General features: G+C 43.4%; 1 protein-coding gene across 2 annotated transcripts in view; it reads left to right on the top strand.

Moving 5' to 3' along the window:
• The window catches only part of FMNL1 (formin like 1), a 115,846-nt gene that overhangs the window by 34,151 nt on the left and 56,740 nt on the right, over positions 1-24,955 (top strand). For both annotated transcript variants that reach the window (XM_044446925.1, XM_044446924.1), the window contains exons 3-5: positions 6,462-6,545; positions 8,410-8,483; positions 23,660-23,743. In XM_044446925.1, coding sequence (XP_044302860.1) covers positions 6,462-6,545; positions 8,410-8,483; positions 23,660-23,743 — 242 coding nt within the window. The remainder of the gene's footprint in view (positions 1-6,461; positions 6,546-8,409; positions 8,484-23,659; positions 23,744-24,955) is intronic.

Genomic DNA, 24,955 nt, shown 5'->3' with positions numbered 1-24,955 from the left:
CTGACTGGCCTTGACCAAGCACCTTGCCTCCACCCTCAGGCCTTATCAACTGAAACTCATCCAATAAAACTGAATCAGACAGTGCTCTGCTAATGAAATTGCATTAATTTTGGTGTTCAGTTTGCAACAGATGTGAGCAAATTTATCTTCAAACTGTCATGCAAACTTGTCAAGGTATGCTACTCAGGATTCCACCACCTCTTTCCTGGTCCAGATTGCAACAAGCCATGAACCACTCAGAAAGGACTTTGAGAAGCTGCAGTAGGTACCCAACTCAAAGTACAAACCCTTCAGACAGGCACTTTAACAGGCAGAAGTCTATAGAAGGAGAAGGAATTCCTATAGATCACAACAACCCTGCTTCCCAGCACTCAAGTCAATGTTGGTGCTTTATCCAGTAGCCAGGAGAACACTGCTGAGAGATTAACCCTTCCCAGTTTCCATACCCAGGTCTCAGTAATTCACCTCAGGTTGTCCTTCTCACTCACAGTTAAATCAGATAAGGGAGATTTTATTTTGCTTTCAGCAGAAGCAGCACATCTGAAAGTGAGCTGGTAAGGCAACCAGGAACCATCTGGCTGCAGGAAGAACCAGGCATGAGGTATCTAGTTCCTCTTTTCCTCAACTGGCCTGTGACTCCCAAATATCATACCTTCCCCTACTCACGACCTGATCCATGGGGTACCCTTGCTTTCCCCAGATTATCCAATGAATTTTCCAGGCACATTTTTAAATGAATGTGTAAAATAGAGGCCCTCTCTGTGACAGTTAACAAGGAGAAGCTGCACGTCTATAATTATTCCTCGACTCTCCAAGCTCTAGCCCTCTGCTGCTGGTGGTTGCTGGGATGTACTGGGCTAAACAGCTGTGAAGTGCCCACCTCTGCTGGCACCTGTGTCTTTCCAAAAGCAGGCAGAAAAGACTCCAGAGGGAAATGTTCTCCACTGGCTCCACCCTCTTCCAGTTACCCAGCCTGCTGTCTGCAGTGATGGAACAGGCTTAGAGCCAAAAGCCCGCAGCCCTTTAGCTAGTGCTTCTGCCCAAAGCACCTGTAAGGGGAGGAGAGATGGTGATAGGCATCCTCAGCTGGGTGTCTCACCTGGTGAAACTGGCCCTCCCTCCAGCAGGCTCCAGCCAAAACACGGCATCTGCCAGGAGCAGCCTTTAAATCGCTGCAAGGGAGTGGAGGAGGACAAAATCTCATCCCGGCATCTCAGCTGGAAAAATAGACCCTCCCTCCAGCAGGCTGCACTGCAAACACATTCTGTCTCTTCACAAGCTGCTCCGCTTTTGCTTCTTAACTGTCCTCTGATTGGCCCCTTCACAGCACCCCTTGTGACCCCGGGCTTTGCCGCTTGGGTCCTGCCCTAAGCCCCACTAGTACTAGGACCCAGGAGGGAGCTGTCTGAAGACAGGGTCACCTTTCAGCACACACTGCTGCCAGGGAGAGAAATAGGGCACCCGCTTGTTTCTCAGTTAATGAAGGAACAGTTTTGTGAATAGTGCTGAGAAGACAGAAAAAGAGATGAGGGGGGCTCACTGTGGGCTGCGCAGATGTCTGTGTGGGAGTCGGCCCTTTGCAGAACCGCTGAGGCAGTTCTGTCACGGGGAATGTGGTATCTGAAATGGAAGCATTTGATGATCTTACGGTGCCTGCTGAACCAGTGGGCAGTGGGGAAAGGGGGCGGCATCACTCACTGCCTGCTCGACACTAGAGTGAAAGCAGGTCAGAAGGCCCTTGAGAATGAGGGCCTGCCAGTGTCTGTTGTGATTCACAACCAATGCAATCAAGCGGCAGGTGAAGAAAAAAGTGGGTCTCCACTCAGTTGGCGTGAATCGTGTAGGAAGAGGCTGGGGATGTGTGGGAAATACAAATGTCCTTTCTGACAATTTTTAGTCTGTGAAGCTATAAATGCCTCACTGAATCTGTGAATTTGCCTGTGGAGAAAGAGGGACAGAAGGGTGTGTGACTGTGAGTGGAAATTCTGGAGTACCTGCAAAAGGGTGGGAGTGGAGAGTGTGGCTCACAGAAAACAGGAGCGATATAGAGAGGCAGCCCAAATAGCCACCTTGGGTGATGGATTCTGAAGTTATCAAGGTCAGCAAAGAGGCAGAAATACAGATGTTATCTAGAGGTGCAATCCACTGGGAGGTTCTGAACTGTGCAGGGTTGCACTATGTAAGCCAACCCCTTCCCGACCTCAGAAAGTCAAAACTGCAGGGTCGGGAAAGGAGGTGGCTGGTGCCTGTAATCAGTGTATTTAAATATCATCCGTGGTTATGCTGAGGTACCCTAATGCCAGATCTCTACCAACTTGTGCCAACTCAGTTTCATATGGGGAGCAGAATTACCTATTCCGGAGAGAGAGGGGGTGAGGAGCCCTGCATATGGAAGAGCCATGCAAGGCCCAGCTAGCTCAGGATTGTGCTTCTCACAGTGATCAACCAGATGCCTGGGAGGCGCTCACAAGCAGGGCATGAGCACCTTCTTGCCTGCATTTCCCAGTGGCTCATGTATCCTGGCTATGGTCATCCTACCTAATAGTTCTCGGTAGCCTGATTCCACAGTTTTACTATGTGCTGTATAAAGTATATCCTTTTATCAGTTCTGAATCTGCTATCACTCAGCTTCATTGAAACTGCCTTGAACATGGGCTCTAATATCATGCATTCTCCACACCATGCATAATGTTATATACCGCTTATGTTTCCCCTTAGTCATCTTTTTTAACTCACAGAGCCCGATCATTCTTACCCCTCTTTATTGGAGCCTTCTCCAGCTCTTTGTTCATTTTGGTTGCCCCTTCCTGACCCTTGCTAGCTTTACACTCTCCTTTGGGGATGTAGAGATCAGAACTGTGCGCTGTACTGCGGTCACACCATACCATGCATTATGATATTGGTAGTTTTATTGTTTATTGCTTTTCTAATGATCTATTGTTTTCTGATTTATATTTCTATAATGCCTAATAGCCAAAGCTATAGGTAAATCCCAAACTGAATTGGATTTGTAAATGTACAAGCAGCCAGTGCACATGCATGAGGCACTGGTGCTATATGTTCAGACCTTCTGGTCTTTGCTATGCAATTGCCCCTGCATTTGCACAAGGAGCAGATTTGGAACCATCCTTGAAGACACATACTGCACATTGCAGTATTCAACCTTGAGGTTACCAGTGCATATTGAGGCCAGATTATCTCTGTCCAGATGGGGGGCACAGCTGGGCAACCAAACAATGCTGTAGAAGATTCTCCATTCCACTGAGGCCACCTGAGCCTACAGGGACAAAGACAACTTCTGGAAAACTTCCAAGCTATGAACTAGGTCCTCCAGGCAGCCTGTAGATCCACCCTGAACAGGTAGAAAACTCTTCAATTTGGCCAGAAGAACCACTAACAAACGACATTTTGGTTTTGTTTGATTTGATCTTCACTTAGTCTCTCATTGCATCATGGATATCGGCAGCCTCACTTGATAAGGATGCAAAGGGGAAACACAGCTAGATGTCATCAGCATAATGACGACAGTGCACTCCAACACTCCTGGTGACCCACTTCATAGTTTCACATAGATTTAAACAGCATGAGACAGTCACCATACCAATTCCTGCAGAAACCCTACTGAAGAATCCATGGAACCAAGTAATACCCCCAGACATCACCTTCTGGAGTCTGCCATCCAAGTATTTCCAATTCCCAACTCAGTCAATCACCCAGTATCAACGGAATCATACTACTGCTGTTTCTCTGCCAACATAGGTCATCACACAAAGGCACTAACACTGTTTCTGTGCTAAAAACCCCACCAAAAGCCCAAGTGAAATGGACTCAGATAACTAATCTCATCCAAAAGTGTCTGGACCTGGTTGGCAATCACTTGTTCAAGGAGCTTGCCAAGGAAAGAAATAATTACTATCACCCTCAAGTCTTCTCTGTCCAAGAAGGATTTTTCATGAGTAGCCTCTTCACTGCCTCTGCCAGGTGGCCCAGGGCAACCCTTTTTCAAAAAGAAGCATTACTCACCTCCCTGGCATAGTTGGTTATAAGCTGAATTTTGTCCTTTTCCCAGCTATCACATACTGTTTTTTCCAGGCTTTCATCAAGCTGTCCACCACAACCACAAGTTCCCTTTCTTGCTCATTCATCACCAGCTCAGACCAGCATTAAAATAGTTTGCTCAATGTTTACATGTTATAGTAAAGAGGAAGAACCCACAGAAAACACTCTCTTGCTTAAAGAGGTACAAGTCCAAGGCAGCTACTAAGTAATGCATCTCTACATGGTACCTACTAGGCCACTATACAGCTTCTTTACAAAATCCAGATTTTTATTTATGTCACAATCACAAACAAAGAACAGTGTGCAACACCACAGGCTGAGCTTAGCAGTAATCTACACATTTTACATGCATATTATACATATGCAGCATGTTATTAATGAGTAAGGCATTTAGAATATATTCTGGGAAATATTTACCCTTTTTACAGAAGGGAACCACTGTCAGTTAAATTAGTGCAGATAACTCAATGTTAAAGCACGTATCTCTCAAGAAACTAAATAAGCTCTCTCATGCACTAATTTAACTGACAGTGGTTCCAGGGCGACTTCTGGCCAGGGCGACTTCTTTTATATTTTTTATTTATTTTATATTGTTAATTTTAATTTTATATTGTTATTTTTGTATATTATTGTGTTGTAAGCTTTGGCAAGGGGCGGCATAGAAATGTTTTAATAAATAAATAATAAATAAATGCATATACCTGGTTTAACTCTGCAACCTCACAGAACTTCTTCAAACATACACTAAGGTAGTGCACCAGTTTTGTATAATAGCTGCTGAGTTTTGTGTGATAGCTTTGACTATCATCAACTGAGCTATAGGTTGAAAAAATGAATATAATAAATTATGCAACCTCTTCTAATTTTAGAGGGTCTTTCCAGCTGCTTTCTCTTCTGACACTGTTCTTCATTGACTTCAGTGAAAAAACCTTGTTTTTAAACGTTTCACTTCTTTCTTTCAGTGGAAAGGTCTGTTTTTCCCTTTTAAATATATATATATAGTACTTTATTTCTTCAAGTTCCCTGAAGCAGGCCTGCTCCAAGTCATTTTGCTTCATAAGGCAGAGTAGCAACTGCCATGGATAGCAACCAGTTATTCTGGTATTTAAGGCAGAAAACCCCAGTGGTAGCTCTCCCTTCCCTGACAGTAAAAATGCAATAACATACTAAAATGCAGTGCTGTGGGAGTGTGCACAGAAAAAAGGCCTACCAAGTCCTGGCATGCCCCAGCCAGCGTAACTGATTTGAAGTGTCCCTTTGGCTCCTGCTTTAAGTTGCCATTAAGAAGCCTGGACCTGCTTGTAGCAGAAGCCTTCTGAACAAGAACACAAGTTGCTTACTTCATGCAAATAAACATGGTTCAAGGAATAGAACAAGGTTGGGAAGTGAACAGAGCAGGCACTGTTGCTCTTGTGCAACATTATGTCACATTCCGGGACAAGGGTGGTGCAACATAGTTGTCATAAGAAAAAAACCACAAATGTCTTTCCTCACAAGGCTGGAAGCATTCAGCTGCACATTTTAAGCATTAGAGTACATGAGGAGGGGATAAGATGACATTACTTTACACAGCTTCACCTGTTTCCTAAATTTTGCAGTTCCAATAAAAATGCATGGGTGGGTAAATGCTAATTCCCTGGCTTAATTTGTAGGACATATTTAACATTGTTTGGGTCTTGAGAAATGTGTTTGGAGGGAAGGCTGTTGAGTGTATTTCATCAGTGACCGAGGAACTACTGCTGGAATTCATGACAGATAATGAGCTGAGGAAATCTGGGTGTCATGAGAGTCAGGGTATCCCTTTCTCTTTGCATTCCTTTTCATCCTTCCCAGTTCAACATAGTTAGCAAGTGCAATATGCTAATGCATGGATGGACAAACTCCTGCTAATCCAGCCCATGGAGGTTCCCATGGGCCCCACTTGCTCCCCTTTCCAAGCCCCATTTCCTGGCCTGAAGGTTTCCAGGGACTTTGGGAGGAGGCAGGGGGAATCCTGTTAATTCCAATTCTAGATTAGAGATGCAGAGAGATGTTCCTTCCGGACTCCAGTGGAAGTAGGTGTGGCTGGGGTCATCTATTTGTCATGCAAATTCAGGACCAAATATCATATGAGGTTGTGGCCTCAGCCTGGGGTGTCACTTGGCGGAAGGGTGGCTGGGTCAGTGCGCATCCCCATTTGATTTGTGCCTCCTAGTTTCTGGATCCAGAAACAGCTGTAGTGTTTGTATGGGGGACATCTACTATTGGGGACTGCCTGCTCAGTTCTTCTGCATTGTCAGACCTTTTACATGTGAGCCAGCCCTGCATGTGTAATTCTTAGAGTCATCTTGCTCCTTCAGAGCTCACTCTTATTAAATATTTTCCTTAATCTGATAAACTCTATCGCTTTTGTGTCTGCACAGGAAAGATTCCAGGTCAAAAATCCACCTTCTGCCTACATCCAGAAACTGAAGAGCTATTTGGACACAGGCGCATTCAGTGGAAAGGTGATTTCTAACTGGCTAATATAACTGTGATAATACTTAATCCCTGCCTGCCATTTTCTCACTGACCCCATATGAAAGTGGAAATGTTTTGCAGGGTTATGCACCTTTATGTGTATAACCTACATGAGTTTCCCACCTTCTTTCTATCACACCTCACTTTCCTAATGTTTGGTTTCACTGTAGCTACCAGAATACTGTTTTTAAATATGCTATTGGATCCAATTCACATGACTCCTCTGCAGGGCCTTTCATTTCTACCATGAATCGTCTGACTTACCTTATGAGCAGAAATGCATGCTTTCCTGAATTCACATTTTTTGGAAGATTTCCAATGGAATATAACATTTACAGTGAGCCAGACAAGCTGTAATTTTATTTATCCCTCCAAAATGTAGACTGAGCAATGGCAAGCAACATTTTATTTGTGGTCATGGTCAGGAAATTAGGTGTACCACATCGCATATCTGCGCAAAATGCAAAGCGCCTGGCCATGCATGGGTTGGTGCTCATATTCCTTAGGACTTGTGCAAGGGTACCTGGTTTGCCTCACTTAGTTAACTGGTGTTAGAAGTCTGCACTTTGTATCTAAAGGGGCTAAGCATGCAATCCTATGCAAGTTCGGGCAGAAAAAAAGGCTGACGACTCCCAGAAAAGGGCTTATAACAAGGAGCTGTAGACTTGTTTTCTGCCTCAACATGCATAGAATTGCACTTGCGGTGTTGCACTTGGATCCTTCAAAATGTGCATGCAAACAAGCAGCTGCAAATGGCACAAACACCCTGAAATGGCTGGGGAGCATTGCAAAAAATTCCCATAGCCCAAACTGAATTTTTAAAATGTGAACCATGGCATGTATTTGAATGATGGCATCACTTCTGAGCATTTGTCCCATTTGTTTTAGTGCTAATGGTTTTGACCCTTGCCAATACAGGTTTCCCAAGATGCTGTTAATTATTTATATGGAGCTCTACCTAAAACATCTTTGTATCTTGGTATGTTTTTAAAATTGTCATTTGATTTTTTTTTTTAGCTGTAGGTTTTGGTGGTTCAAAGTATTTTTTTCACATTTTATGTAAACAAACTTGCTGTCTATTTTCTCTAGACAGCCCCAGAAGAATGCCTTTTTGGCAGAAACCCATTGGGCTCCAGATATATAATTATCAGCATCTTGGGCCATGGTGTCCCTTTCGGTAGCTATTTCAGTGGATACTTAGCCTGCGTGTGTCTTTGTAACAACAACCTGTTTGCATCCCTTCTTGTAATAAATAAGGAAGCTGCAGTTGGAAAAGAAGCAGGCCTGAGCATCAGTGTTTATTGCAAAGAAACGTTATAAAATGCGCTATTTAAGTGCATGTGTCAGTCCTGTATATGTTCTCCCACTTAGGGTTCCTCTACATGAGGCATTGAACCTGGCACTTTACTGAGGCTGCTTCTCCCATTTTCTTTAAAAGAGGATTAGAGAGTCAGGTTCACAAGGTTTTCCCCTCTACCTCTTTACATGTTCCATTACTCAACACAAGGTGGCATTGTGGCATGGAGGGAAATTGCAAGGTTACACTAGCCTTCTGTAATCAGTAACAAAAGCAGTCTTCTTAGCTCTAAAAAAAAAAGCTATGAAGCTGTCTTGGGAGAAGCACTGGAAGAGGATGACATGGTGAACAAGCCATGCACACTTCCCTGAGAGAGGGGTATGAGTGCCTTGAGTAGAGAAGTCCTTACATTTGGATATTTCTGGGAACCAAGCTCAAAAAGTAAGATATGAATTTGCCACAATGCAAGTAGGAGGTTTGGTGAGAAATGTCACTTCTATGCCATTCTTTTAATTTGTAGAGGAATTTAGTTTAGTTTTGCTTTCTTCACACAGTTTAAGAGGCGGGTTCAAGAGTCGACCCAGATTCTTCGGGAGCTGGAGATATCTCTGAGAACAAACTATATTGGGTTAGTACAACGGACCAGCAATGCTGCGGTATTGTTCATGCGTTGCTTGCTTCTTGTACTAGTAATGTGCAATTATAACCTTTCTCCTTTTTCCCTAGTTTTGTGGACTCTGAGAGCACCAGTCCACTTTGACTACTGCCTTCTAACATCTCCATTGGTCAACGTGGCTCTCAAAACAAATTTTCTATTCAGCAATAATTACACTGTATGTTTGTTCTCAAGTGAGAATTTCAAAGTGAGCTTTGCCTGTTGGAAGGAGAGAAGAGAGGATCGAAAGCATTGTTGCATGTGTTGCAGTGAGAAGTTTTCTCATTGCTTGTTTTAAATGGCCAACAACTTAGGCTATAGAGTTGCTTGAAATAACTAAACAAATACATTTGTATTTCTGACTTCTAACTCTGTGGTGGCTTGAATGCTGTTCCAGAGATTCCTTTAAGCTACAGGTACAGCCTTGTGGGGAAGTGTGAGCCTGAGAGCCCACACAGATGTATTTGGAACCTGTACTTTCTTTGCATAATTGTCCTCAATATGGATTTATTTCAGCTCCAAACTGCCCTATCCATTGCGCAGCTCAGTGTGAATTGCAGTTCAAAGTTAATGTGCAGCAAATATCTACACGAAAAATGGAACTAAAAACAGCAACATGCCCTAAAGGCACCATCCTATAACCTCCTGCTGTTGGGGGCCATGGGGTTATTTGGCAGCTCCAAAATCCTGCAGTCTTTGCAGCCAATGCAGAAAGAGCCACAGCTGCTTGCCTTCCCCGTGGTCACAAATGCACGTTGGAACAACGGGTGTGTCGGGGTGGGGAGGGAAGGAGACTCTGGCTAAGTCGTTATGCCAGTATCCCAATCTTCTTCCCCAGTGATTTTTCTAAAGGGCTGAAAGGTGTGGGGCATGGAGGTGGTGAAGATCACTGGATTCATGTAAGACTCCAAGTTCAGAGACTTGCATGCACCAAGGGTGGGGTAACAAGATGTAACCTTAAGAGTTCAAAAACTAAAAATTAACTAATTTTAAAAACACGAACTTTACAAGACCTTTTCATACCTTTGGTGACCCAGAAAAGAGTCTTAAAGAGTCCTACACTCCTAAGACAGAAGAGAGTCCTATAGCTGAAGAGCCAGAGTGCTGTAGCAGTGGAGTGTGGGACAGGGACTCAAGAGATCTGGGTTTTAGTCCCTGCTCAGCCATGAAGCTAACTGGGTGATTTTGGGTGAGTGAAGGACTCTCAGCCCAGACTACTTACAGAGTTGTTACTGTGAGGATAAAAGTAGAGGAGGAGGAAGAATATGTAAGCCACTTTGAGTTCCTTGGAAAGAAAAAGGTGGGACTGTTGTTGTTGTTAGTCGCGAAGTCATGTCCCACCCATCGCGACCCCATGGACAACATTCCTCCAGGCCTTCCTGTCCTCCACCATCCCTCGGAGTCCACTCAAGCTCACACCAACTGCTTCAGTGACTCCATCTAGCCACCTCATTCTCTGCCATCCTCTTCTTCTTTTGCCATCTATTGTTCCAAGCATTAGGCTCTTCTCCAGGGAGTCCTTCCTTCTCATTAGGTGGCCAAAGTATTTGAGTTTCATCTTCAGGATCTGGCCTTCTAAAGAGCAGTCAGGGTTGATCTCCTCTAGGACTGATTGGTTTGATCGCCTTGCGGTCCAAGGAACTCGCAGGAGTCTCCGCAAGCACCACAATTCAAAGGCCTCAGTCCTTTGGCGCTCAGCCTTCCTTATGGTCCAGCTTTCACAGCCATATATTGCAACGGGAAAGCCATAGCCTTGACTATATGCACTTTTGTTGGCAGGGTGATGTCTCTGCTTTTTAGTATGCTGTCTAGATTTGCCGTAGCTTTCCTCCCCAGGACCAAGCGTCTTTTAATTTCTTGACTGCAATCCCCATCTGTGGTGAAATTGGAGCCCAGGAAAGTAAAATCTGTCACTACCTCCATTTCTTCCTCATCTATTTGCCAGGAAGTGAGAGGACCGGATGCCATGATCTTAGTTTTCTTGATGTTGAGTTTCAAGCCAACCTTTGCACTCCCCTCCTTCACCCGCATCAAGAGGCTCTTTAGTTCCTCTTCACTTTCTGCCATGAGAGTGGTATCATCTGCATATCTGAGGTTGTTGATATTTCTCCCAGCAATCTTAATTCCAACTGGTGATTCATCCAGCCCCGCCTTTCTCATGATGTGCTCTGCATATAAGTTAAATAGGCAGGGCAATAGTATACAGCCTTGCCAAAATCCTTTCTCAATTTTGAACCAATCAGTGATTCTGTGCCCAGTTCTCACTGTTGCTTCTTGAACTGCATATAGGTTTCTCAAGAGACAAATAAGATGCTCTGGTACTCCTGTCTCTTTAAGAACTTGCCACAGTTTGTTGTGATCCACACAATCAAAGGCTTTAGCATAGTCAATGAAGCAGAAGTAGATGTTTTTCTGGAACTCCCTAACTTTCTCCATGATCCAGCATATGTTGGCAATTTGATCTCTAGTTCCTCTCCCTCTTCGAAATCCTGCCTGTACTTCTGGTAGTTCTCGTTTCACATACTGCTGGAGCCTAGCTTGTAGGATTTTGAGCATAACTTTGCTAGCATGTGAAATGAGTGCAATGGTGTGGTAGTTTGAACATTCTTTGGCATTGCCCTTCTTTGGGATCAGAATGTAAACTGACCTTTTCCAATCCTGTGGCCACTGTTCAGTTTTCCAAATTTGCTGGCATATTGAGTGTAGCAGTTTTACTGCATCGTCTTTTAAGATTTTGAATAGCTCAGCTGGACTACTGTCGCCTTTGCTAGCTTTGTTGTTGCTCAGACTTCCTAAGGCCCATTTGACTTCACATTCCAGGATGTCTGGCTCGAGGTCAGTGACCACCCCATCGTGGTTCTCAGGGACATTAAGCTCTTTCTTGTCTACCTCTTCTGTGTAATCTTGTCACCTCTTCTTAATCTCTTCTGCCTCTGTTAGGTCCCTGCCATTTTGGTCCTTTATCATGCCCATCTTTGCATGAAACGTTCTCTCCAATTTTCTTGAAGAGATCTCTGGTCCTCCCTATTCTATTGTTTTCTTCTATTTCTTTGCACTGTTCATTTAAGAAGGCATTCTTACCTCTTCTAGCTATTCTCTGGAATTCTGCATTCAATTGGGTGTATCTTTCTCTTTCTGCCTTGCCTTTCACTTCCCTTCTTTCAAACAAGGTCCATTCCTGAGAAAGTGGAAATTTGTCTTTAAGCCAAATTTGTATGAAGTTGGATCACGGATAGTCAGCCCTGCACATTTACAGGGGGTTAGGGATGCAGGACCTCCATGAAAGTGGAAAACCTATGAGTATCTCTTCTGGTCCCCCTGACCCCCAAACTTACCAGTGCCTCCTCTTTGCAGTCAGGAAATGCCAGAGAAATTTCCTTGTCTGGATGGGTGAGGTGAGAAGGCATGCTTCAGAGGCCTCCCTCTCTATCCTGTCACTTCCTCTCTCTCTCTCTGTGGTGATGCTTTGGAGGCCTTCCCTCTCTCCCCTTTTGCTTCCTCTCTCTCTCTATGATAATGACAATTTCCTGTAATATTGTTTAAAAATTAATAGGTGTTATGGCAGTTTGTTCATAAGTAGGGGTTGTTCCTAACTTGGATGTTCCTAACTCGCAGAGTGCCTGTATACCAAAGATGAATTAGATTCAGACATATAGAATTAGAAGGGGTCAGTTTAAAGCATCCCTGGCAAGGGGCTGTCCAGTCTATGCTTAAATATCTCCAATGAAGGAGAACCCACTTACCATATCCCCCACTCAGTCTTCTCTTCTGAAGGCTAAACATAGCCTTCCACACAGGACTTTGTTTCTAGTTTCCTGATCTTCTTTGTTGCCCTTCTTTGAACTTGCTCCAGTTAATTTGAATGCTTCCTAATGTTCAGAATTGGACATCTTGATATTCAAGATGAGGTCTGACCAGAGCACAGTTGATGGAACCTGAAATTGCATTTGCTTCTTTTGCAGCCACATCATACTGATGACTCATATGCAGCTTGCAACTGACAGCAACAAGATCATTTTTACCCAGATTTTTTATACCAGTTAAGCCAGGTGTCCTACTATTTATACCTGTGCTTTCAAGTTCTCTTTCATAAAAAAAAAAAGTTTTCCACTCAGTCTTCTAGTCTATTGAGATGATTTTGAATTTTTGTTTGTCTTCTAAAGCATTTGCTACTGTACTCAATTATACATCAATTAAAATATTTGAAAAGCATTTTCCCATTCCCCTTCCTCCAAGTCATTAATAAAAATGTCGAAGGACTGTGCCCTAAGGCCTCACACTCTATACTTCCCTTTAGGTTCATGAGGAACAAGTGATGGACCCTTTTTGAGTACAATAGGCCAGCCAGCTGTGGGTCTACCTAATACAGGTACCATCCAGTCCATACTTAACTAGCTTGCTAATCAGGATATCACGGTGTATCTTGCTAAATGCTTTGACTGAGTCAGGATAAGTTAATGCATACCATGTCCACAGCATTTCTGAGATCCATCAAGGAAATAACCCAGGAAAAAAACTGAAATAAGATGAGTCTGGCAGTGCTTATTGTTGACAAATCCATAGTGGCTTCCAGTTACCACTGCTCATTTGGAGCTTTAGCCTTCCTGACAGCATTTCTGTGGCTACAGACTAAGTGCTTGTACACTTTCTTAATGACCTGTCCCTCCTTCTACTTCTTCTGTGTGTCCTTTTTGATGTTTGGACTATGCAATTTGTGCACCACATTCATTTCATCTAATTTCCCCTCTCAGTGGGAATGTGTCTGGTCGAGCCTTTGGTATCTCCATTTTCAAGAAGTTACATTCTCCTTGAGCTCATCTTCCTGTTAGGTTTTCCTACTAGGGAGATCTTGTTTATCATTGCTCTGAGTTTATTAAAATCCATTTTCCTAAAGTCCAAGGTACACTTTTTACTATACTCAGCTTTTGCTTTCTTTAAAATCAAGAACTCAGGCATTGTATTGTCACTTCTCCACAACAATCTTGCTATTTTCACTCCATCAGCTAATTCTTCCTTATCAATCAGAAACAAGGCAAGGATGGCTGATCCTATCATTATAACTTCCAGGAGAAAATCTTCAGCAAGGCAAATCAGGAGTTATCTAGAGAATCCATGCTTGACAGAGTTACTCCATGCCTCCCTGAAATATATGCAGTTTGTTTGGCTGGTTGGTAGTAGAGTATCCTGCTTTTATTTCTTCCTCCATTTATTTTAACCCAGGTACTTTTCAGCCAAGGTTCTTTCAGTAGGGTCACCATGTTCATTCTCTTGCTGTTGTGTGGAGATGTATGTATTTTTTTTTTCAATTTCTATCCTGCCTTTTTCCTACAAAGGGCTCAAGGCAGCTTACATCTCCTCCTCCATCTTATCCCCACAACAACAACCCTGTGAGGTAGGTTGGGCTGAGAGTCTGTGACTGGCCCAAAGTCACCCAGTTGGCTCCATGGCCGAGCGGGGACCAGAACCCAGATCGTCTGAGTCCCAGTCCCATGCTCTTAACCACTACACCACACTGGCTCTCTATGATCACTATGATCACTATGTCATCTTAAATGCACAAGAACAGTGTCTGTACAAACTTTGTATTTCTCTAAAGGCTCACAGTATATACCTGCAGCAATTTAAGTCTTCTCAGCTAAGATTCAAGTCCAGCTCCTGTTTGGAGCTCAATTGGGACCTTATAGGTCTTTTCTTCCCTTGGAAAGAGTTCAGTCTAAGTTCCTGAGGACCATCTTTCAAGCACCCCACTGCATTTCAAATATGGTCCTTCAATGTCTTCTTCAAATTGAAACTTCGACCTGGATTTACATCTTTCCCTACTGGTTCAAGCTCCTCTTCTTTCCAGCTGGCTTGGTCCCTTTAATTATGACTGACAGCTTTCACAGCTTCTGGAACTTCTCCCCTCTTTCTATGGAATCTGTTCTTTTGAACACATTAGATTCTTCACTTGCTCTACTCTACTTATGGGAGTCATCTCACCAAGTCTCACTTCCATCTATTGCCATATTACCTTCTTGAATTAAGAGTTGAAGCTTATACTGTTTATTTCCTTTGAGCATTAATAGAAAAACATTAAAAGACATAAGTTGTATACTTTAATGACCTTCCTGCATTTGCAAGAAGAGTTTTAACAGGCCCAAGTACAGATGCTTTCCCAGTTCGTGCTACAGTGCTCACCTCTGAGCTTTTACTTTCACCATCCACAAGATTCAATTTAAAAGCCCCCCTGATCAAATTTGTCAGCCTCTGGGGCCATCTTTCTCCTGCCAGCAGTTTTCATCCAAAAAAGTAAACCACAGTCCCAGGAACCAAATCTCTCCTGGAAATACTATCCTCATGCACAGTTGCTCACCTGCAGAATTCTTATTTCCCTTCCTAGTCTTCTTTCATGGACTGAAAGGATGAATTAGAACTTCATTTGAGACCCAAAGGTCTTGAGCTTCCTTCCTAGAATTTTGTAGTCCAACATGATTTGTTTGGCAGTACCATTCATTCTCATATGGATAAGTGGGAAGAGATTACTATTAGTGGACTTTATGAGTTTGAGTAGCCACTCCATCACACCTCCACTGTGTGCTTTCATGAGACAACATATTTAGAATCACAAAATAGTAGAGTTGGAAGGGGCCAGAGGACCATTGGGTCCATCCCTCTGCTCACTGCAGGACTCCAAGGTAAACCATCCCTCTCAGATGGCTGTCCAGCTGCCTCTTGAATGCCTCTAGTGTGGGAGAGCCCACAGCCTCCCTACATAACTGGCTCCATTGTTGGACTGCTCTAACAGCATCTGTCTTATGTTCAGCTGGAACTGAGCTTCCTGTAATTTGAGCCCATTGTTTTGTGTCTTGCGCTTTGGGATGAGTTCTTCTCAGGCCAATGGGTCTGGTTGACACACATCTCCTGTTCCTCACAGTTCAGAGTCACCAGCCACAACCAGCCTACTATGCGTCTTGCTGCAAGAGTGTTTCTATCGGGCTCCAGCATCTTGCTTCCTGGCCTGTGCTGTAGATATTCCCCTGAAGACTCAGAGCCTCTGTCATTGTCTTCAGGAGCCTCCAAGTGGTTTCTTAGTTCCAGTGGTGCAAGGGACTTCTGCAAATCTTCCTGAATGTCACTGGTCTCCATGAAAATTGCTTCCCTTTTTGTTCATCCAGCTGTTCTTTCTGTGTCAAGCCCTACAGTTGTCTATCATGGGTAATGTCCAAGATCTCTTTGTCATCTCTTATACTTTGGAGTGTGTCCATTCATTGTTGTAGACTTCTTATCCTTCTTTTAGCAATGCAGTGAACTTGCACTTGCTACAAAGGTACAAAATGTTATCTTCAGGCAAGAAGGCATGCATACTGCATACATATTGAAAAATACCCATTTTTCTCTTTCTTGTTGGCCCTCCCTCTTCATTGCCAGTGCAGTGGCTGTTGCTTTTCTTAGCTAAAGCAAAGTCATGCATGATGGGGCAAAAAAATCCACCTTCTAGTATAGCCTGATGGGGTCTGAGCTAGCAGTGAATTATCAAGAAAGGGATCTTAGGGAGGAGGGAACAGTTCAATGAAAATGTTGACTCAGTGCACAGCTGCTGTGAAAAAAGCAAATTCCATGTTAGGCATAATTATGAAAAAAATGAAAATAGAACTGCAAAGACTGTATTCCCCTTTCACAAATCTTTGGTACAACCACACTTACAATATTATGTTCATTTCTGCTTGTCTTATCTGAAAAAGGAAATTACTGCATTGGAAAAAGTACAGAGAAGGGCAATTAAAATGATCAAGTGGCTGGAGTCACCCCCCCCCCCCCCGAGGAGCGGTTATAATAACTGGGACTAACAAGCAAGGGAGGGGTGTTGGAAATGGTGTTTGAACTTTCACTGCACCTTGAACAGAGAGGGAGACCTTCTTCTTCTTCTATGATATCAGAACCCAGGGTCATCCCATGAAGCTGACTGGTGGGCAATTTAAGACAGATAAAAGGAAGTACTTCTTCATACAATGTATAGTTATACTATGGGATTCACTGCCGCAGGAAGTCGTGATGGCCACCCATTTGGATGGTTTTAAAAAGGGATTGGAGAAATCCATGGAGAAAGAGGCTATGAGTGGCTACTGGCCTTGCTGGCTATGTATTACCTCCATTATCAGAGGTGGCATACCTGCATATACCAGTTGCCCTGGAAGTTGGGCAGGTGGAACTCTTCTACCCATCCTGCTTGAAGGACCCTGTGGGCAGCTGGTTTGTATGGTGTGAATGGGGTGCTGGACTGGATGAACCATTGGTCTGATCCTGCAAGACTATTATTATGTTCTCATGACCTGATCCCACATAGTTCTGAAAGGAAACTGCTCCCAATTAGCCTACACCCCTTGATACTCTTCTACCCAAGCATCCCCTATACTGCCTATGGAAGCTTTCCTCCAGATGTGCTTGTTTACAGCTCCCAGCTCCACAGTCAGTGTGGCCCATGATAACAGTCGCAGCACAACATGCCTGGAAGGGACTAGGTTAGGCAAGGCTGAAGGGGTTGGGCCATGCCTGACTGGGAATGGGTCATCTCATGGCAATGGAGGGGCTGCCATAGTGATGGGAGTTAGGGGAGAACAGCATTCCTCCCCCCGTCACCCCCCAGTATGCTTACATTGCAGGGCAGACATTTAATTTATCTTAAGCATGATGGTTTGCCCCAGAGAAAGCTACTCAGATTATAGGTTCTAACTCTACCTTCTGGGGCAGCCCATAGAAACATAATGAGTCAGAAGGGGTTTCCCGAGCCATCCAGTCTGACCCCCGACTCCAGCCAGCTTTGCTCACAACATGCCCACCATGGGCATGTTGTGCCTATCCTTGAACACCCTCACCGAATGGGCCCAGTCACCTCCTGTGGAAGTCCATTCCACACCCTCAGGGTCCTAACTGTCAGGAAGTGCTTCCTAGCATCTAAATGGAACCTTGCTTCCCTGAGCTTTGCTCCGTTGTCGCGCATCCTGCCTTCCTCTGCAGGGAAGAACAGGTCTCTACCCACCTTCATGTGACGTCCCCGCACATACCTATATGTCACCAACAGATCCCCTCTGAGTCTCCTCTTCTCCAGGCTGAAGAGACCCAGTTCCCTCAGTCTCGCCTCATACGGCATCCCCTGCAAACCGGCCACCAACCTTATGGCCCTACGCTACACTGAGTCTAACCTGTCTATATCCTTCCTGTAGTGAGGGGCCCAAAACTGAGCACAATACCCCAGTTATGGGTGCACCAGAGTCGTACAGAGTGGTAGTAATACCTCTCTCAGTCTAGAAGCCACACTTCTGGCTATGCAACCATGGGTGGTGTTCACCCTCTTAACCACCGCATCACACTGCTGACTCATGTTTAGCCTGCAGTCAACCAGGATATCATGGGGCACTTTGTCAAAGGCCTTGCTAAAATCCAGGTGAACCACATCCACTGCATCCCCTCCATCTAGCCATCTTGAAACCTTGTTGTAGAATTTCACAAGGTTTGTCTGGCAGGACCTGTTTTTGCAGAAGCCGTGTTGTGTGGCTGCCAGCCTTCCTTCCCTATCTAGCATCACTAGTTCTCTCTCTATTATGAGTCTTTCCATTGTTTTTCCTACAATGGGCATAAGGCTAACTGGTCTGTAATTCCTCATGTCCCTTCTACTACCCTTTTTTAAAATTGGGACCACTGACACCACCCCTCAGTCCTCTGGAACTTCCCCATTCTCCATGAGGCCTGAAAAATGGAGGCCAGCGGGTGTGAGAGAACCCCTGCCAACTCTCAAAGTACTCTTGGGTGTAACCCATCAGGGCCCGGTGCCTTTGTAATGTCCAGTGCCCTGAGGAGCCCCTCGACTTCTAGGTAACCTGTGCCCCAAAGTCCCCGGCCTCATCTAATCTCCTATGTGGATCTCCCCCATCCTGCTTTGGGGAGAACACAGAAGCAAAATAGTCATTTAGCATCTGTGCCTGTTCCCTCGTATCAGTCACTGGATCTCCTTCCTTCTTATTTAGTGGTCCCACTATTTGTCTCCCTTTCCTCTTCCTATTTACATGCTGAAAGAAGCCCTTTTTGTTGCTTTTGATATTCTTGGCAAGGCTCAGCTCGTAATCAGCCTTAGCCTTGTGAAGAATTCTTCTGCAATTCCCCCCCATACCCTTTTGTCTATTTGCCCCAGTACTCATTTCCTACTGAGGTTCCTCTTTTGTCTAATCCCTCTAGCCACCTCCTTTCGCATCCAGCCCATGGCTTAGTCTAGTTCATGGAAACAAAGTGAAAAGTGGTGCACTGTGGAGGGACAGGAAGGTCTATGTATTCCCCCTTTGCCAAAAATTTCCTGGGATGTCATTGCTCCTAAAAGAAAATAAATAAAAGAATTTGTCTGTGTAAGCCTTCAGCTCACCTATCATGCTGGCATTCAGGAGTCCCTCTCCTTAAGTATATTGGTCTCAGGGTGGTCTTTATCAGCCATGGTTGGCATTTAATTTGCCTGTATTAAGCATGGTGCTTTACTCCAGAGATGGCTGCTGAGTTAATGGGTTCTGTTTTTACCTTCTGGACAGCCAATTGCTCAGCAGTAAAGTTTGTGTAGACACTTCAGTCCCTAACCTCTGAAGATCTCAGGTAGAGGGCTGGGAATGAACTCTGCCTGAGGTGGTGGGGGCTGCTGCCAGTCAAAGCAGACAATACAGGCAGTCCCTGGTTTTGAACATCCAGGTTATGAACAACCCATACTTATGAATGCATGGTCTGCCATAAACACTATATGAATATCTCCAGCAAAAAGCCATGACTATCTCTAGGGAACTGCATAATGCTTTTGTGCATCATCAGTGGCTGTGTAGTTACTTAGAGGTAATCATGGCTTTTCTTGGAGTTAGAGATTTGCTAGAGATAGTCACGTCTATCTCTAAGAACTATGTAATGAATCTCTAGGGAACTACACAAAGTCTTTGACCATGTGTTATCAGTGACAATTTAATTCCCTAGAGATACAGTACTCAGAGCTTTATGATATTCTGATCAGCTCAAACATACCCAAACTAGTGTGTTTTGGGACATGTGTAGAGCATGTAGTTCTCTAGTGGTTTTTCTTTAGCATTTGCCCATATAAGCAGGTTCTCAGCTGCTACTAGGACATTTATGGTAAGAAAAAAAACATGGTTATACAAACAATCCTTGAGGCATTCTTCAAGAAAGCTACTCCCTACCGTTCCCTCTCCAGCAGCACAATCAAACTGAGTCTCCAGGTCCAGGTCCAACTCCATCTCCATCAGCTAATGTTGGTCTTAAGGTTACTGCAAGAATATTCTAACCTGTTTTAAGAACTGTTTCTTTTATTTGTTTTTTACAATACTTTGTACCTATACACATATATACAGTTTATCTCTCTCTTCGGTACCTGTAATTACTTTATTATTACTGCATTACTGTTATTATTATTACAATGCTATATTGCATTTAAGATGTTTTAGTGAATACAGAAGTGTCTCTTAAGTGTTTTATATTCTCAGAATGGTAAAATATATACATATACTATGACAAGCATTTGGCTTACTCATGTGATCCAACTTACATACAAATTTGACTTAAGGACCTTCTCAGGAACAGAACTTGTCTGTAAGCTGGGGACTACCTGTACTGGGATGAATGGACTCAGCCTAAGACTGGTTCAAAGCAAGGGCTGGGGAGAGGGCAGGGACTAACACCTTTAATGACAGTGATGGATATAGGCTAATGAAGAGTTTGGAAAGGAAAACATTTATCTTTTGAGACTGGCTGCCTGGCTGCCAAGCAGAGATGTATGTTCTTGTTTTGTGACAAAGTGGCTTGTTGTGTCTGATGACGTGCAAAAGAAAGAACAAATTGTGCTTTGGAAAGGCTATAGAGCCTAGGCTTCAGGAGATGAGTTGTGGCCCTGTGAAGAGTGCCAGGCAGGTTAGATTCATGTATTTGGCCAGTGTCTGCAGTTTGCATGAGCTACCTATAATAGTCAGATTGTACATTTGGATTTTAAAGCCATGTTGTTTCATTTTTCATCCCACACTGATAGCATGCACAAACAATAGACTGTAGCCTAAATGGATAGGCCAGGGGTTGGCAACCTTTAACACTCAAAGAGCCATTTGGACCCGTTTCCCACACAAAAGAAAGCACCGGGAGCCGCAAAACCCTTTTGACATCTAAAATGAAGATAACACTGCATATATCCTTTTTTACCTTAATGCTATGTATATCTTCATTATGATTTAGCTGCAGCTCTTGTTCAGTCACTAAAAACTGTTATTTTTAATCTTACATTATAAACTAGTAGGACTCCTTTCATATAATTTGAATAGGAGAACAGCTTCCTGAAGAGTCCAAGTCAGTGCTAAAGGGCTGCATGCATTAAACAGCAAACCCCATAAGTTCGTCAGCAGTAAAAGCAAGTGAATCTACCCACGTATCATTAAACGTTTGGTTTTCTTCAGAAACTTTTCTTCGATTTATCCATGGTTGGCCTACCAGGGGAAGTCCCAGATATAGGTGTGTTTAGTGACTGATTAGCAGATAAACAGTCAAGTGATGTGAATTGTGACAGGTTCCAAGTGCATCTTATATCATTCAGAGGAAGATTACATTTGGACAAAGAGAATCTTTTCAGCAGGGTTTTGTGTAGCATGAGAGCCTGCAGGAAGCTTGTTCCACTCTTTCCCTGCACAATAGCAAAAGAATGTAGCAATTTACTTGACCTGCTAGCCCAGCGATCCTGAGTGGATGCCTCATCATCTCCTATTGGTATTTTGTAACTCGGAGCCTCGGTCGCAGATCAGCGGCTGTGATGTGTATTTTAGGTGACGGAGCCGCAGCAGAGGGATTCAAGAGCCACGTGCAGCTCTGGAGCCGTGGGTTGCCAACCCCTGGGATAGGCCAAACAGCTCTTGGAGAAAGTTCTTAGTCCTGAACCTAGAAGATTTATCTGAGAACCCCCTCATCAGCCAATGATACATACTAGGATAGAGTCATGATGTTATTTTACAGGGCGAACATTTCTGCAGGGGGCCATTAGTCATGCATTATTTGAAGCAATGTGATCATGTGATATGTTACGGAGTGAGTGGAACATTTATACGTGAAGGGTACTGTGGTTTCCTGTGGGGTCTGCTCACAGAAGCATGGCCAGTTTTCACATAACATTTTCACATGCTTATGCAACTACTTTTAAAAGTTCCAAGTTTGATAATGGTAACCAATCAAATATCTCGGGACCAAACTAGATAAGGCAGCATCTGCACAAGAAGCAGTTGTGTGAATGGCTTTAAAAATATATCCCCAACTGGAATCAGGAACCTGTTGTGAGTGATGGACAGCTCTAAGTTTTGGTCCCCCAGAGCGGTCTTTATCTGGACTTCTGTGTCTGCTATTTGCATTGGGTGGGTGGGGGGGGGGGTAGCTGCTGTAATGGAAGCTTCCTTCCACTTCAATGCAAATATCTCACATTTGGGGCCCAATCCAGATTGGGAATGCAGTTAAGGCCCCTCCCTGCCCACCTATTCCCTACCATAGTGCGTTTTTCTTTTGAAGAAGCCATTTGCAAATTGCTGATATTGTGAATGGCTTCATATTTGCTTTGGAGAATGTTCATTTTCAGTTACTCTCATGATTTTTAAGTAGTAGATCTTGCCATCTGTAAGGCTTGTTAATGGAAAGATCCACCACCTGAAAACATAACAGAAAGGCCTTCACATTAATGTGAGAAATGGGTGGCATCAGCTACAACACACAAATAATTGCAGGGGGAGGGGAGAAGATGAAAGCAAAGATTAATGTGAGTGTTTGCTGACTGAAATCCATTTTACTCCCATAGCAGAACTTTGGGATTTCTGGTAACAGAATCAAATATTTGCTTCAGAATTTCAGGCACCAGACAGTTTATAGCCCTTGTACTTTCTGTGTAAGTGTACACTTGAGTAATGGGTAGAATTCATCCAGATGGCCTTATTCCTGATTTACAATATAAATAAGGAATAAATTTTCATGGGGAAAATTGACCATGAATATCAATGGCTGCAACAGAAGGTGGAAGGGAGAAAGTGAGAGAGCAAGCCAGTGTGATTTAATGGATTACATGTGAGACTTGGACTTGAGTTAAACATTCCTTGTCAGTTTAGGAACACGTTGGGCACATCTCTGTCTCTTCACAGCAACAGTGCAGACACTGAGGGGTTTCCTGTACATTGCCTTGAAATTCTTTTTGGATTGAAGATACAGTTTGCAACATTCTCAAATAAATAAATCCAGAACTACCAGCTCACAACCATTTTTACTGGCCTATTAATCCACGTGTGCTTATTATAAGTCTTTTATGCACAGCCTGAAAGTGCGGTTGTGGCACGGGGAAGGAGAATGCCATTCTTCTAAATTGCAAAATCATTCTGTAGAGACAGTTCTTACTTATCACATGCCAGTAACTAAATGATTACTTGCAAGCTTGGTGGAATATAGGCTTTACAGAACTGTACCAATACAAGGTAGAGATGTTGGAATATTTCCCTGCATCAAATGTTTCTAGCCTGTGGAAAGCTAACATTTCAGGGGGAAATATTCTGGATTCAGTGGCATGCTAGTTATGTTATGTGAGGGCAGAATTTTTATTTTTATTTTGTTGTTGTTGTTGTTGTGGGGGAGCATTGCAATATGCAATTCCACTCACTTTTGTTTTAAAGTGATAGAGTTGGAATATGCTTTTCTGAATATTTGGTCCCCAGTCTAGGTTCTCATTTTGAAATGGAATTATTACAGTGCAGGCCTGTATATGTCTACTCAGAAGAAAGTTTGATTGAATTCAGTGGTGTTTACTTTCATGTAAATCAGGCAGAAGATTTCAGCCATAACAGCATACTTTATAGGATGCTGTCAGAATAAATGAAAGAAGGAAAGCACTCTGTATATTAAAATTGCTGTGACATTATTAAGCTTATCTACATTTTAAAAAGGCAGAGAGCTCTCTACCTCAGTCTAGAAAGAAGCATGAGAAAGGGGGGAGAGAGAGAGAGAGAGAGAGAGAGAGAGAGAGAGAGAGAGAGAGAAATGGATCTCAAAGTTGAGAAAAAGCAAGCATGCTACTCTTCTGCTTATTCATTCAAACAAAATAGTTATTTTTCCTTCCCCTCTCCCCATAGTTGGGTCCAGGAGTTCCTGAATGAAGAAAACAAGGGTCTTGATGTGTTGGTGGACTACCTCGCCTTTGCCCAGTGCTCTGTCACGTAAGTCACTGTTGCCACTTGGCTGGAAAGGGGTATGTAGCTGAGGTTTAAGGAAGGGTTGTGATGGAGCCGCAGTCCCTGGTGAAGCATCCAGTTTTATTGTTATGAGACCTGAACCAGCATGTACCCAATAATACATGTACAACAAGGATTCAAATATCTTTATCTCAGTAGCTTGCATTTGGCAGGAGGTTTTTCCTTTGGACAGAGAGGTAAACCATTTTGAAACTTATCTCAGTTGGCAAAGAAGTTTTTTTATACAGCATTTGGGGAAAGTCAGCTTTGCTGTTTAAGAAAAGAAGTCTAAACATTCTCAGGGGTTCATAAAGCTATTTTTTCATGGCTTTAGATATCCATCATACATTTTATTTTATATAAGAACCTGGGTCCCAAATGGGCCTCTTAAAGTTCAGCTTTGTGAAATTTAACCCTCATTTTGCCCTCCTTCTCCACTTTTTCCACCTTTGAGAAATAACTTGATGTGACTCAGCCCATCTGGAGTTCTTCCAGAATTCTTGACACAAAATGATTACAAAGAATTAAAATAATTCCACCAAGCTTCCATAGCCACAAAGAAGACAATAATGGTTGTTCAGGCTGAAATATATTTGGGGATAGAAAACAAAATTTCATTTTATGCACAGTTCTTCTAGCTTCAACATTTGAAGCACTCAAGAACATTTGGGGAGCATAATTATTCTTTTATTTTAGACTGTTAAGAAGCAGCAAAAGGGAATCAATCCAATGCTATTAATGAATTAGGTTTCACACAGTCCTTGTTACAAGGCGCTTCCCCAGGCTGGAGACAACAGTCTGTTTGCTGAAAGAACTGACAAGCTTCCTTGTGGGCAGCCCTCAGCTTAATTTTGAAAGCCTGCAAGCAACCAGATCAGGCCTCCAGCAAGAGTGACCCCTGGCAGTTTGCTGTGTGTGGAAGAATAAGGCCTGGCAGTGAGAGAGAAGGAGGTGGCAGAAAGAAAGAGAGAAATGAGTTGACTCCATCTGCTTTTAGGTCTGCCCACCACTGGCATGTAGGCCTGGATGGATTTGCCCCTGAAGGAATGTGACCCATGGCAGAAAAGGTTTCCTCACTCCTGCTTTAAACTATGCCACACTCATGAATAATTTCATTGAGGAGTCATTCCTGGGCTGGAAATTCTTGGAGAGCACTCCTAGAAACCAGTCCTAAGAGTGCTTCTAGGCAAGACAGAA

Source organism: Varanus komodoensis, unplaced genomic scaffold, assembly GCF_004798865.1.
Source record: "Varanus komodoensis strain SLA01 unplaced genomic scaffold, ASM479886v1 scaffold50, whole genome shotgun sequence".
Classification (NCBI taxonomy): Eukaryota; Metazoa; Chordata; class Lepidosauria; order Squamata; family Varanidae; genus Varanus; species Varanus komodoensis.
This window is presented reverse-complemented; position numbering and strand designations above follow the sequence as displayed.